This window comes from Mirounga leonina, unplaced genomic scaffold (assembly GCF_011800145.1).
Source record: "Mirounga leonina isolate KUSES-001 unplaced genomic scaffold, KU_Mleo_1.0 Mir_447, whole genome shotgun sequence".
Taxonomy (NCBI): domain Eukaryota; kingdom Metazoa; phylum Chordata; class Mammalia; order Carnivora; family Phocidae; genus Mirounga; species Mirounga leonina.
In genome coordinates this window covers 1,605,845-1,620,054 of record NW_023270757.1, presented here as the reverse complement: position 1 = coordinate 1,620,054, position 14,210 = coordinate 1,605,845, and the positions used below count along the sequence as shown (strand labels likewise).

At 38.9% G+C, this 14,210-nt stretch overlaps 2 protein-coding genes across 5 annotated transcripts in view; one reads left to right on the top strand and one right to left on the bottom strand.

Moving 5' to 3' along the window:
- Positions 1-6,873, top strand: part of DENND4C (DENN domain containing 4C) — a 142,545-nt gene extending 135,672 nt beyond the window's left edge. For 2 of the 4 annotated variants that reach the window (XM_034987926.1, XM_034987927.1), the window contains 3 exons: positions 1,439-1,589; positions 3,225-3,289; positions 3,488-3,624. In XM_034987926.1, coding sequence (XP_034843817.1) covers positions 1,439-1,589; positions 3,225-3,289; positions 3,488-3,624 — 353 coding nt within the window. Of the gene's footprint in view, positions 1-1,438; positions 1,590-3,224; positions 3,290-3,487 lie in introns of those variants that run through there. The other 2 variants (XM_034987925.1, XR_004676184.1) reach the window with 2 other exon arrangements.
- A 289-nt stretch (positions 6,874-7,162) lies between these two features.
- Positions 7,163-11,499, bottom strand: RPS6 (ribosomal protein S6). Its single transcript, XM_034987928.1, has 6 exons — positions 11,411-11,499; positions 10,739-10,870; positions 9,899-10,109; positions 9,556-9,702; positions 7,389-7,546; positions 7,163-7,299 (listed from the first exon to the last, which is right to left on the bottom strand). The coding sequence occupies exons 1-6, from the start codon at positions 11,414-11,416 to the stop codon at positions 7,204-7,206; spliced, it is 750 nt and encodes a 249-aa protein (XP_034843819.1). The 5' UTR covers positions 11,417-11,499; the 3' UTR covers positions 7,163-7,203.
- Positions 11,500-14,210: the final 2,711 nt, after the last annotated feature.

Genomic DNA, 14,210 nt, shown 5'->3' with positions numbered 1-14,210 from the left:
CTATCTATCTATCTATCTATCTATCTATCTATCTATCTATCTATCTATGTCAATAGAATAGAGCTGAGTTTCCAGAAATAAACTCTCATATGTATAGTCATTTGTCTTTCAACAAGAGTGCCAAGACCATTCAGTGGATAAAGAATAGTGTTTTTAATAAATGGTGCTGGGACAACTGGAGCATCATGCAAAAAAACAAAAAACCCCCGAAGTTGGAGCACCTCCTCATATTATACATAAAAATGAACTCAAAATGGATCATAGATCTAAATGTAAAAGCAGAAGAACTCTTAGAAGAAAACATAGTAAACATTCCTGACCTTGTATAGGACAGACCTTCTTAGATACACCACCACCAAAAGCACAAGTGAGAAAAGAAAAAGTACATAAATTGGACTTAATCAAAATAAAAACTTCTGTGCTGAAAAATAAACCATCAAAAAAAAAAAAACATGTTAACGCATAGAAGGGGGGAAAGATAAGTGCAAATGATAAAACTTAAAAAAGATTTATACTCAAAATGTATAAAGAACTCTTACGACTCAGCAATAAGACAACCCATTTAAAAAATGGGCAAAGGATCTGTTTTAGTCCATTCTGGCTGCTATAACAAAATACCACAGACTGGGTAGCTTATTAATAACAGAAATGTATTTCTCACAGTTCTGCAGGCTGGAAGTCCAAGATCATGGTGCCAGCATGGCAGTTCGGGGCCCTCTTCCAGGTTGCAGACTTCTCATTATATCCTTTCATATAGCAGAAGGGATGAGGGAACTCTGGTAACCCATCCCCCCCTCCTTTTTTTAACAGGTACTAACCCATTTATGAGGACTCTGCCCAACCAAGAGTTGGATGCTTAACTGACTGAGCCACCCAGGCGCTCCGATTTTGTGTATTTTTAAAGTTAGCATGATTAAATCCCAATATAGACTCAAGCACTTTAGTAATTTATGAAATCTATATAAATATTTCTTAATTCTGGAATTACCCTTGTATCAATTAGGATTATACTCTGCTATATTTAATAGCAAATAACAGAAGCTAAAACAGGTAAAGATTATTTTTTCACATAAATAAGTTATGAAATAGACACTCCAGGACTGGGAGGCACCTCCTGTCATCAGCGACCCAGGCTCCTGGTGTTGTGTCTCACTTTTCCATCAGTTGCTTCATGGTGGTAACAAGATTGCTGCTAGAGTACAAGCTATCACATCCCAGCCTAAAGAAGGAACCCCTGTGTTCAGGGAAAAGGCAAAGGGACAGGACTTTACTATCCAAAGAAAGCAGGAAAAATATTTTTTAGCTGGTCACATTGACACATAATTTTACTGGTAAGGGGGAGGCAATGTTGAATAAAAGACTAAAAATGCTACAACTCTGGGGAAAAAACTTTTTTTTTTTTTTAATAATTAGAGTATTCTTGTGTTCTTATTATTAGATTCTGAAAAGAAATTGTCTCTCCTATCAGAGGAACAAGAAGCCACAAGCACTTTAGTAGAAACCATCAGGCAGAGTATTCAACATAATGATGTTCTTAAACCCATCAATCTACTTTCACAGCTAATAAAGCCAGACATGAAAAGACAAAGGTAAGAATCCAGTTTTTGCTTCATGCCACTCAAGATAATTTCATGTTTAAGTATTATTTTTAAAATATCTCTAGTTGTAAATGTTCATACTTGAGCAAACATTACAAAAGTTGTGTGTGGAGGAATAAATTTTAGGAAGTCATTCATTCATGTCTAAAATGTAGAGTCTTTGGGAAACATTACTGCTATTCACCGGAAATCTCTATGAATTTGTTAGTGGTGACGTTATACATATGTACTGCTTGTTCAGGCCCTGTCATACCTGCACGTCTTATCTTTTATTTTCTTGTGGGACATTAAAAAAAACCTGTTTAGGAATAGAAACAATTTAGGAAAGCAATGGAAACAGTAAATTACAAAGGATATGGAGCTTTCCTGATCCTCTTACTATTGTCCGCTAACAGGCTTAGATCAGTACTCATCCCAGTCTCAATATAAGTGAATTTTGCAGGGGAGACTTCAGAAAAGGTGGCATAATAAATGCTACCAAATACTAACAGTTTCCAGATCCTCTACAAGTTTCTTTGGTCATGGCATCTTTGAAGATAACCTCAGAAGTGGTAGAGCGTGAACTGATGATGAAAATGAATGGATCCTTTTGTAATCTCAACAGTTGAGATACAGATGACCTTCAGTCTAAAGAGCAGCTAGTTTCAAGCATCTGTAGTTTAAATAAAGCAAGGAAGGAAAATGAGAGATGATATGTTAACGACTTCTGAAGCTTCTAAACAAAGCTACATATGAAGCATTATCAGAATTAGCATTACTCTCTAATTTTTTTTCTATGTTAAGTACTTGGAAATCAGTTCATTTCTTTAGCTTTCCCTTCATTTTTAACTGAGCTATGAAGCTCATTTTTAAGGTTTAGTTTGTGAAACTTTTATGTTCACAAACCAAATATAGTTTATCCTTTATCATTGGATTAAATAGTAAAGAGACCACACCACTTTTCAGTGTCCAAGGGTTTTAGACCCCTAACTTACTTAAAAATTAATCTGAGAGGAGACTCTGCTTTTGCAAATTTTAATTGCAAAGTAGAGTTAAAACAGTTACCTATTATAGTTGACCCTTGAATGACCCCCCCCATGCAACTGATAATCTGTGTATAATTTTTGACTACCCTGAAACTTAATAGCTGTTGACCAGAAGTCCTAACAATAACAAATAGCTAACACATTTTGTATGTTGTATAACAGATTCTTACAATAAAGTTACTAGAGAAAATACCTTTACAGTACTCGCTGTATTGGGGAAAAAAAACCAACACACAGGTGGACCCATGAAATTCAATCCCATGTTGTCCAAGGTCAACTGTATTTATATTGTTAAAATGTTATAAAGTTAAAATAAGCCATTTAAAGTGGTTTTTAGTGTTTAGTCTTATGTCCATAACTTTTTCATTTGAAATAGAAATCCAAAGTAAGTTGCAAAGAGTAGCACAGAATTCACCGTACTTTTCACCCAACTTCCCCTAAAGGTGACTTCTAACTGTAGTGTTAGATCAAAACCACGACACGGACGTGGATACATTACTGTTAACTATAAAATGTAATCATTTTTCACCATTTTACAAAACCTTCATGTGTGTATTTTTATGCTCTGTGCCCATTAACTTTAAAAACATTTGTTTTATAGGAGTTTATACCGAGAAATCCTCTTCTTATCATTAGTATCTCTTGGAAGAGAGAATATTGATATTGGTAAGTTGGTTACTTAAGTATTACTAAAGGAGGTTCTTTCATTTTCTGAAGTAATTTACAAAGTTGTAATTGGCATGCTGCCCTTACCTTTCCAAGGATTTCTACTTTTAAATAGTTTATCGATATATATGAAATTACCATTTTTCAGCCTATGACTTTTTAACAAATTGTAACTGCATTTTTGAAAATGTCTTTCAGAGGCTTTTGACAATGAATATGGACTTGCATACAATAATCTATCTTCAGAGATTCTTGAAAAGTTGCAGAAGATTGATGCTCCACCAAGTATCAGTATGGAATGGTGCAGGAAGTGTTTTGGAGCGCCTCTCATTTAAGTAAGATGTTCACTAGATTTTTGACAAAGCTTGAGGGAATAGATTCACTTGGCAAACACTGAAGGTTTGTTCCAAATGCTAACAATTGATGAAAGGGAAATGAAGTTAACTCTTGGGGCAGTATGTAATGACATGTAATTCATATGGAATCATCTCACAACGTAAAAATGTCATAAAAATGCCCCAGGGTTAATATCTGAAGGTTTGCAACTTCTGAGTGGTTCATCTGCCTCTGCTTGAGAACGGTTTTTGGATTTCTCATTATATGTAGTTTGATAATGCAAAACTATATTCATTCTTGGCATTTTGTTTATATTTGAAGTTGTTGGTCTTGGGGAATAGCAGTTTAATGTAAACTTGCCTAACCCCAAAACAAATGAAATCTCAATTATAAGGGCAACTATTTGTGTATGTGTGTATATATGTGTGGCTGTGTAGGTATTTGTATGTACAGCCATATGATATTTATTAAAATTCTTAGACTGCGTGTTGCAATACAATTTTCTGAAAGGGGTCTGCAACTATTAAATGACTACAACCAAACTCAGCTGTAGTCATTAATCAAAATTACCTTAAAGTCTGATGACAGCCTTGCCTGTATTTCTTCATCCATATTATGTATTCTCTTCCTTAGTGGATTTTATCTTGAATATCCAAGATACTTTCATCCTCTTCCCAAATACCGTGTTAATTTGCAACAGCTTTAAGATTGGAAATAAATGAGCCAATCATATAGTTTAAATGAAATTAAATCACCCTCATAATTTACAAAATTGGAACATGCTTAAAATGCTCATGTTGATTTTTTTGTACCTGAAATTGTTCAGGTACATAAACTGTTGCTATTGGTCACTTTTAAAAACCTGTGGGATAAACTTGCACTGCATACAGAAATTTTATTCTTATATATTTAATTTGTATGCTTATTATTTGTGCATTTGTAAATAGTTTTTTGGGATGGATCAATTGAGTCTTAAAATGTTAAAAGCTTCTTGAGCTTCTTGCCAGTAGGTTCAAGAAAATCATGACCTCACCTGCCTGCCATTTATCATGCCTTTCATTAAAAACAGCCCTTATGAACAGTTAAGTTTGCCTTAACTCTCTCCAAGGTTTAAAAAACCAATGGTTATGTGTGCTTTTACAGTAATTATGCAGATGACTAAATCAGTTGATAAAAATATTTCCAGGTGGTACAGTTAACAGCCCAAATCTCCCACCTGGTGTAATCTTTTAAAAATTGTTACTGTACCAGTCTTTCAACATTTCAGGGCTAATCTAACCTATGCAGATTTCATTTCAATTTATTATGAAATTAGAGTGAAAGAACTTGTCAGAAATTATGTACAACTCTCATTACCTTAAAAATGGATCATTTGCACTATCTCAGAGTATATATTTTTGCAGCTCAATACTTGGTACTTAACACTTATTTCCCCAACAAAGTTTGCAATTACCGTGCATAAAAGCTTGAGGATGAATAAAATGCAAAATTCTTAAGTTTGCTGTGCTTGTCTCTGTCACATCTTTAAGGCTCCTGAAATGTGTACAATTCTATTTTAGAGTTCCCATATTGTTTTTCCACTTCTCGGTAGTCTTAACTTGAACTAAATTACTTACCAGAGCACTTCCTGTTAGTAAGTGTAACGAAGATCTCCTTACACATTTAAGATTTGGCTATACTGTACTAAAATAGACATTTTCTAGTAACTTTTTATAACATTCTAAGTAACTCAGCCATTATACATTGGAAACCTTAGCCTGCTTTCATTTAGAAATAGGGGCTGTTTTGTGTTTAAAGTACATAAAGGCCTTTTCTAGCACCTACCACAGAAAGGGGACCACTAAAAATTTACTGCGAACAAAACTGTAAGGCCAGAAATGCAGTCATTATCCATACGTTTAGAAAGGTCTGGAGTGACTCGTAGCAATGTATGAAACTTAAAAGCCTGAGAACTTCTGCAATCTTTCAAATTAGTCCAGATATTTAGCATTACCTTATACTAGTTTTGGATTTGATAGTCTGATTTGATTTTGGCTGCATTTTGTAGATTATAGCAACCTATGTGGTTAAGACTGTTGTAACTATGCAAGCATAATAAAAGCATAAATGAATCCTTTAATTGTGGGAGAGTCAATTGTTGCTCCTAACTTCATTCTTAGTACAAACTAGTAATGCAGGATTAAACATTCTTACTATTGAAATACTCTCCAGCATTCCCCCTTTTGAAAAGTAGTTCTCCATCTTAAATCTGCCAGAATTAACAAGCTAGAACAGCCTAGCTCAGCCATTATCTGTCCACTTTAGTGACTGCACTCCTTGATACAAGCAAGCATGGTGGTGGTGCTCATTTTGTGTTAAAATCAACCAGGTACTGGTTAGTACAGTAACTCTGGCCTATATACCAGACTTGCCTTCTGGCCTTTAAGTTACCCCTTATGACTGCAGTGTTTATTCCTTTTTATTTTGCGTTATCACTTAAAAATTTTCCATTTATGCTTTTTTAGTTCAATCTTAATTTATATAACACCAATTGCCAATTAGTTTTTCACGTTCTGTAACTTTTTAATACCATGTATTAAGAGTAACATGGATCTCCCTTTTGTCTAAGAATCTTCTCAGCTAGTCTAGTCCAGGGACTGGCATTATTGACATTACCTGGAAAATTACTAGTAATGTAGATTCTGGGGCCGCAAATCTTCTGAATCACAATCTACATTTTGGTCAGATCCGCACGTGATTGATAAGCAAACCTTTAAGTGCAAGCACAGCTTCAGTCTCTGTATGTTAAAGCAGCTGAAAATTTTACTCACCTGTGGTTAAAACATACACTCCAGCAAATAAGGAACTCCAGTTCTTCACCCTTAAAGCCTAATGTGCCTTTTTAAGAGCCTTCTAGTCTGTAAAGGTTAGTTCTAACTGCAGTTACTATAGAAACTAGACAGGCTACATTAGAAAACAGTGTATTTTCTCTTTGTGCATCCTTCATCAATCCAAGTGTTTCTTAAAGGCACAGTGTGAAACCATAAAATGCACGAGTAACAATTCACTAGAGTTGAAAAGCTTTTGTTAATAAAATTTGCACTGGTTTTGAAAGCTTTGTGAACGGTTTTAAGATGTTATCTGTTAACTATGCTTTTAACAAGGTATCTTTTTTACATGTGACAAATGTCCATCTTAAGGGCACTTTTCATATATTGTGTATGGATGTTTAAAACTGTATTCCTCAAAATAAAGTGTACGAAAAAATAGTCCTAGTCCTTTTATTTCCCCCAAATTGTTCCATGCCTTGCTGAAAAAGCAATAGGTACCTTATGCACAGAATCCTTTCCTGAGCCATTCACCCATCTCAAAAAGAAATCCCGTATTGGCCATCTGTCCCACTGTTACAGTATGGTCTCAGCCTCTCACCTTGAAGGTATCACTTTCAAGTATCCCTAGAACACTTTATACACCATCATATTGCTATATACGATATTCCCTTATCTGTTTTCTCTCCATTTATCTGTTTTGTCATCAATGAAAAGTCAATAAAGGGGATTTGATGTCTGATCTTATTTATTTGTCACTCATAGAAAATCTCATTTTTGACTGGACTCAGACTTAGAGGTAGAAGCTCTCAGAGAGGACAGCCTCCGTCTCTTGGCAATCTGTTCCTGGCGTTTTTCTTTGGCCTCCTAAACAAAACAAAAAAGCAGTTATAGATTGTCTGGCTTAAAAATCCAAAGTCAGGCCTGATTTCCCACCCCCAGTCTTCTTGACTTACCTTCATTCTCTTGGCCAAAAGTTTAGCATATTCTGCAGCCTCTTCCTTATTTTTCTTAGTGCGCTGCTTCTTCAAAGCAATACGCCGCCGTTTGTGCTGGAGGACACGTGGGGTAACAAGACGCTGAATCTTAGGCGCTTTGGTTCTAGGTTTTTTACCTGAAAATTCAGATGATGATTCAAACACTTCTCAAGAATACCCGTGTTCATTAGGATCTACATTTTAAAAACATTACTAACAGGACTACTGTAGGAAAACTTAACCTGTATGAGGCCTTTTAAGTCAAATCTAATAGACTTCCTACCCTGTCAACAAAAAGCCAAGATGGGCTAAATATTCTCAAAATAGAAACTGGTAAGTCCTTCTGAAAAGTGAAGAGATTAACTTTGTCTACTAGGTGCCAGTGTTTTCCTGATTAGCACGTTTAATCCTCAAACGGCTCATTAAACTACACCACTAATTTGGATGTCAACTTCAAGACCGTATGTAAATTTAGGCTACTCTGCTGGGGGGGGGGGGGGGGAGTCATACCCCCAGCTTTTTTCTACTCAACTTTGATTTCCCTTCCACAATTACATGGTCTTTGTAGGGTATTACATATTTTGTACTCTAAGACACAGGAGCATTAGTTTAAAACTGTATTATCTGTGCCTGTGTAAACTCATCTATGAAAACTAAGCTCTATCTGCACCACTACCCTAACCATACTCTGAAATCCCATTTATGCTTGCATCTGGTATTTGCCAAGGCAGATCCTGCCTATCTGGGGAACAAAACCATTAACGTTAAAATGTGCAGCACAGTGTTCATAGAGTATCTTCACTTAGCCCGTGTGCTCTAAGTCCCAAATCCTATGGATTATAGATCTGCTTTGGAGCAGATGTCTCTTTAGATGTAATCATTTGAGTTTGTAGACACCTGGTGAGAGTAACAAATAGCTCAGGCAAATATTCTAGAACTAAGTAATTGTTCAGGTTTTGCTAAAAGTCAAACACCTTAATTATAAAGATAAAAGAACCATGCTATAAACACCTGTTAACTACAACACTTACTACACTGGTATTGCCAGTGGTGTTTATTAGCCAACTGCCATGTATCTGCCATTTCTTTCTTTTTTTAAAAAAGATTTTATTTGAGAGAGGAGGACAGAGTACAAGCAGGGAGGAGAGGGAGAAGCGCACTCCCTGCAAAGCAAGGAGCCTGATGTGGGGCTCGATCCCAGGACCTGAGCAGAAGGCAGACACTTAACCGACTGAGCCACCCAGGCGCCCCTATTTCTTTTTTAAGCGTAAACCACAGGAGAATAACTTGTCCTTTTATACTATTATCACCAACACTTAAAATAGTACCTCGCACACAGGTGGTTCAGGTATTTGGAGTGACCCATGAGCACTCGCCATATGCCAGGTGTAGGTTTTAGGTTTTTAAGTACCCAGCACCAAAACCCAACCAGTTTTTTTCACATTTGTCAGGAAAACCCACTTGAACGGACATGCTCTTTACGCCACATAATGGAAAGAAATACTCATACACTTTACTAAGAAATAGTCATGTCACAGAACACTGCTGCCTCACCGGTGATGGGTCATGTTCCCTAACAAACCACGTTATCTACTATATACCATCTCAAAATACTAAAGCTCCAAAACCCCAAACATCTGTTCCTAGGATTCTGAATTAAGTATTTTTGTCCTAATGTCCACAACTCCCAGTACTGCTATCCACATCTCAGATTAAGAAAATGAGGGCCAGGACTTAACAGCAACTTCAGCTGATGAAAGCATTACTTCGTCTGTAAACAAACAGAACCTCTAATATGTAAAGAAAGCAAAAGTGGGTGGGAAGTCAGCACATTCAACCACAGTCCCAGAATTTTCTATCATTTTCCCAACTCCTAACCCAAAGTAATGAACCTTAGGTCTGCTAAGGTAACTTCAGATAAGCATACATGAGTAGCTCAGGGAAAATTTCAAGTAAAATTGTAATACTCTAGAGAAGCATCAGATACAACAAGGATTAGTAACAAGTGCCGATCTTGACCCTCTTCCCAGTATTTTCCTAAAATACTTAAACTCCTGCTAAATACATAACAGGTGGACTTTCTAATATGTGCACAAGATGCTACACATAAAATTAAGCAAACCCTAAATTGCATAATCTCCCCTACCTTCTTTGTTTAGGGGCTTTCTCACAACATACTGGCGGACATCATCTTCTTTAGAGAGATTGAAAAGTTTGCGGATTCTGCTGGCTCTTTTGGGCCCCAGGCGACGAGGCACAGTAGTATCAGTGAGTCCAGGAATATCCTTCTCCCCTAAAAGAGGAAAATGATCAGACCTTTTAATTCCACAACTTTTTTACAAACAAGAACCGTAATTACTTTATGCATTGGTAAACGAGTCCAATGGTCAAACTGTGGATACTGCAAGTGAAAATGAAAAAGCATTGGGTAATCAGCTTTTAAATCCATGTAAAGAGAAACTGAACTCAAGAACACAAGTAAACCTCACCTTTTTTTACAATGACCAAGTTGAGAACACTGAGATTGGCATCCACAATGCAACCCCGAACAGATTTGCGCTTTCTCTCTCCAGTCCTCCTTGGTCTATAGCAGGAATGCCCCTTACTCAGCAGCAGGCGGACACGACCATGGGTCAAGACACCCTGCTTCATGGGGAAGCCCTGTTTGTCATTGCCACCACTGATTCGGACCACATAACCCTGCAGAATACGACACGTTGTAAAATAAAGGATTATGGCCCTTAAATCCTAGAAGTGTGCTAAAACAATTTGAAAGTTACAGTTTTCTCTGGTTACTAAGTTTTGTGTACATCTTCCAATTTGCCAAGGTTAGAAAATTCCTTTCAAGTCCTATTTCTAACCTATGTTTTACTAGATGTAACAGTTCCAGCGAGGGAGAGACTGTTAAGAAACCGAAGTACAAACGAGCTACCAAACAGAAACAACCCTTGTTAGCACTTTTTAAAGAACTTTTTTAAGATTTTACTTATTTGACAGAGAGAAACACAGGGAGAGTGGGAGAGGGAGAAGCAGGCTTCCCGCGGAGCAGGGAGCCCGATGTGGGACTCGATCCCAGGACCCTGGGATCACGACCTGAGCCGAAGGCAGACGCTCAACGACTGAGCCACCCAGGCGCCCCTTAAAGAACTTTACTTTACCCTTTGACGGACACAGAACCCTGCAAGGTGACAGCTCTAGACAGACATGCAGAAGTAACCCAAGCAAGGTCGTAAGGCAGAACCCGGAGTAGTTCCTACTCGGCTACATACACTAATTACCAATAGCGCTATTTCTTCAACAGCTAAAAACAATTTAATTCAGTAACCAACCTTCCATTCTTCACCCAGAGCATCAGCAGCGACTTCTGTGGCCATACGCTTCTCATAAAAGGTACGAAGCTTGCGTTCATCGTCCACTTCAATGAGTTTCTGGCAGCCAGTAGCTGGGAAAGAGATGTTCAGCTAAGAATTAAGGGGGGGGGGGGGGGGGGGGGGGGGAGAAGAGCTTTAGAAAACCGCAGGACCACCAGAAAGCCTCTTATGTAACCCCCAGACGAGGAGCAGATACCTTGACATGTCGGTTTGGTTAGCTGAAGCATGTGTACGCATAATAAGGCGCAAGCACCGCACTAAAAATCGGTCTCATGTTTCCTCAAGCCTCGCGGAATGACCCCGGGGACGAAGGGCCCTCCGCAGCCTTTCAGCCTGTCAGAGCAGAGGGCCCGACCCGCGGGCCGCCAAGGGGGCAGCAGGGCCGCAGCGGCCGCGCTGGGCGTGAGGACGCCACCATGGCGCTCCCCGCCCGGCGCGGCTCCAGCTGCAATCGCTCGCCATCCGCTCTCCCACGGACCCCTGGCCCCGAGAGCGGCAAGCTTCCTCCCGCCTCAGACCCTTCTCCACCTAGAGCTAGGACTCTGGAGTGCTAGCACTGTGACAATGCGGCGTTCCGGGGCTCGACCCGCCTTCCCCCAGCCCGTTTCAGAAGCCTCCACCACTTCCTACCTTCATCCTGAAGCAGCCTACCGCCTCCGAGGCGCCACGAAAAAGAGGACCGACTTCCGCTTAGCCCACGTCTCATAGGCACTTCTAGTTCTCGCGAGATAAGCGGACGGCTGCGATAGCGGAAGTGAGCGTCGGTGGGCGGTACTTCCGGAGCCGGGGCTAATTAGCATAGGGAGGTCGGCTCCGCCGGCCGTGAGTAACGGGCTAAGCAGCCCGAGCTTGATTCTGAAGGTTAGACTCTCCGCAGGTCGGTCTGTCTCGCACTGTCCAGAGCCAGGGTGGAGTCCCAGCTTGGTCCCGATCACTCTGCCTTTGCTGGTACCATAGAAGGGTAGGACCGGAGTTCAGTTCTCTTGCCCTCTCCTGTACCTTATACACCGTCTGAAGATTTTTAGTTCTTTTTATTTCAGAAACTTGCCCTGCTCTCGTTCCGGCTGTTCGCAGCAGGACGCCCTGAAAGCCGTGATTTTTCTGCCTATCCTCTTAACTGCTCTGCCGTCATCGTCGTTCTGTCACAGAATAGCACCTTCCCTTTCGCGCAGGACAATAACCACAGTTACCCTAAGTCCGGGCCACCATCGGTGCGTCCTAAGTGGTCTCCCTGGCTTCTGTCTTGCCTCTGGATCTTTTTACAACGCAAAATTATATCGCTCTTGCTGGAAATGCACCATTTTCCATAGCAGTTAAATACTTTCCAATCTCCTGTCCCTGACCTCAAACTTCCTACAAATACGCCTGTTGTCATTTGTTAATATCATGTAGGTCGTTCAGATTAGATGTCCCAAGAAAAATCCTTTGCTGTCCACGCTCCCTAAAATAAAATAGTATCCCACCTTTTATCTCGGGTAGAGCACTGCTTTCCTTTCTCATACTTAATGATACGTAAATGGTATGTTTATGGTCTATGCCCTGTTCTAAATGATAAATAAATGATAAATCCTGTCTAAACTTCGCTATGGAGCACTTAGGACACAGCAAAGTGCATGGCACATAAAAAATAAGCACTCAGTAAATATTTGTTAAATTATCACAACCCCAGCTCTGATAGGTATTGGTCTATTACAGTGTGGTAGTATGGAACCAGCCAGAGGAGGGAGAATAAGTGAATGTGTTATAGTAAATCTTGAATCCGCAGTGATGCAACTCCTAATAGTACACAAGACATGAGAAAGTGCATTTGATAGTCCTCTAGAACATTCCTGGGAAGACAAGAATGGGAACCCAGGTGGTCTAACTCTGAAGCCCACACTCAATCAGTATCCTGAAGGAAGGAACGTTTATTGTCTCTTATTTACTCAGTATTTTTTTTTCAAGAAATAAAAACTCCTGCATTTCATGTAAACAACAATTTACTTTCCAAGATGATTACATCCCATCTTCCGCTTCAGTATCACAAAGATTTGAGTTTAGGCCTGTTTCACATTCAAAATTTAAATAGTCTACTAAATCCTGTTTGATCATCTAGTATTAATGTATAGCATGTTGGTGAAATGATACATTTAAAACCTGTGGAATTTTTTGGTAACGAGGTGAAATTGATATAACAAAATTAATCATTTTTAAGTAAACAAGTCATTGGCATTTAGTACATTGACAATGTTGTGCATCCACCACCTCTATCTAGTTCCAAAAGGAAATCATGTCCCCATTAAACAGTTGCTCCCCATTCCCCTTTTCCTGCACCCAATGGCAACGACAGTCTGAGTTCTGTCTCTATGGATTTACATCTTCTGTAATGGAATTATACAATATGTGACCTTCATGTCTGGCTTCTCATGTTTTTGAAGTTCATCCACATTGTAGCATTTATCAATACTTCATTCCTTTTTATGATTGATATTCCACTATATGTATAGAATATAATTTATCCATTCATTCATCCATTGATGGACATTTGGGCCATTTCCAACTTTTAACTGGTGGGTAGCGCTGGTACATTTGAGTACCTGGTTAATTCTTTGGGGTATATACCTAAAAATGGAACACTGGGTCATATTCTGTGTTTAACTCCTGGAAGAACTGCCAAACTGTTTTCACAGCTGCTGAGCCATTTTACATTCCCACCAGCAATATATGAGTGTTTGAATTTCTCCACATCCTAGCCAATACTTTCTCTTTTGTTATTTTCTATTTTTTATTATATCCATCCTAGTGGGTGTGAAGTGGTACCTCATTGTGATTTTGATTTGCATTTCCCTAATCACTAATCATGTTAAGCATCTTTTCATTTACCTGTTGGCCTTTTGTATATCTTCTTTGGAAAAATAGGAAACCATTCAAGTACTTTGCCCAATTATGTTTTTAAGCTCTAATTGTTTTCACTGAAGTAGTAGTAATAGTGAATTAATGTGAGACAAAGTAAAATCCAGGACTACTCAGATTTTTCTTCTTTTTATGTATTTTTTTATTGTGGTAAAAAACACAAAATTTACCATCTTAATCACTTCTAAGTATACAGCTCAGTAGTGTTAAATATAATCGCAGGGGCACCTGGGTGGCTCAGTTGCTTAAGCGTCTGACTCTTGATTTCAGCTCAGGTCATGATCTCAGGGTTGTGAGATCGAGCCTCGCACGTTGGTTTTGTGCTGAGTGTGGAGCCTACTTAAGATTCTCTCTCTTCCTCTCCCACTTGCTCATGTGAGCTCTTTGTCTCTTTCAAATAAATAAGCCTTTAAATATATATATATAATCACATTGTTGTGAAACAGATCCTCAAAACTTTTTCATCTTGCAAAACTGGAACTCTATAACCATTAAATAACTCCTCCTCCTCCCCACCCCACCCACCCCACCCCACCCC

Excerpts from the sequence above, each read along its gene's own strand:
- RPS6 (XM_034987928.1), bottom strand. Across the intron at positions 9,703-9,898 it reads CTTGGTCATTGTAAAAAAAG|GGGAGAAGGATATTCCTGGA; the intron begins GTGAGGTTTACT and ends TTCCTCTTTTAG. Across the intron at positions 7,547-9,555 it reads AAAGCCCCTAAACAAAGAAG|GTAAAAAACCTAGAACCAAA; the intron begins GTAGGGGAGATT and ends CTGAATTTTCAG.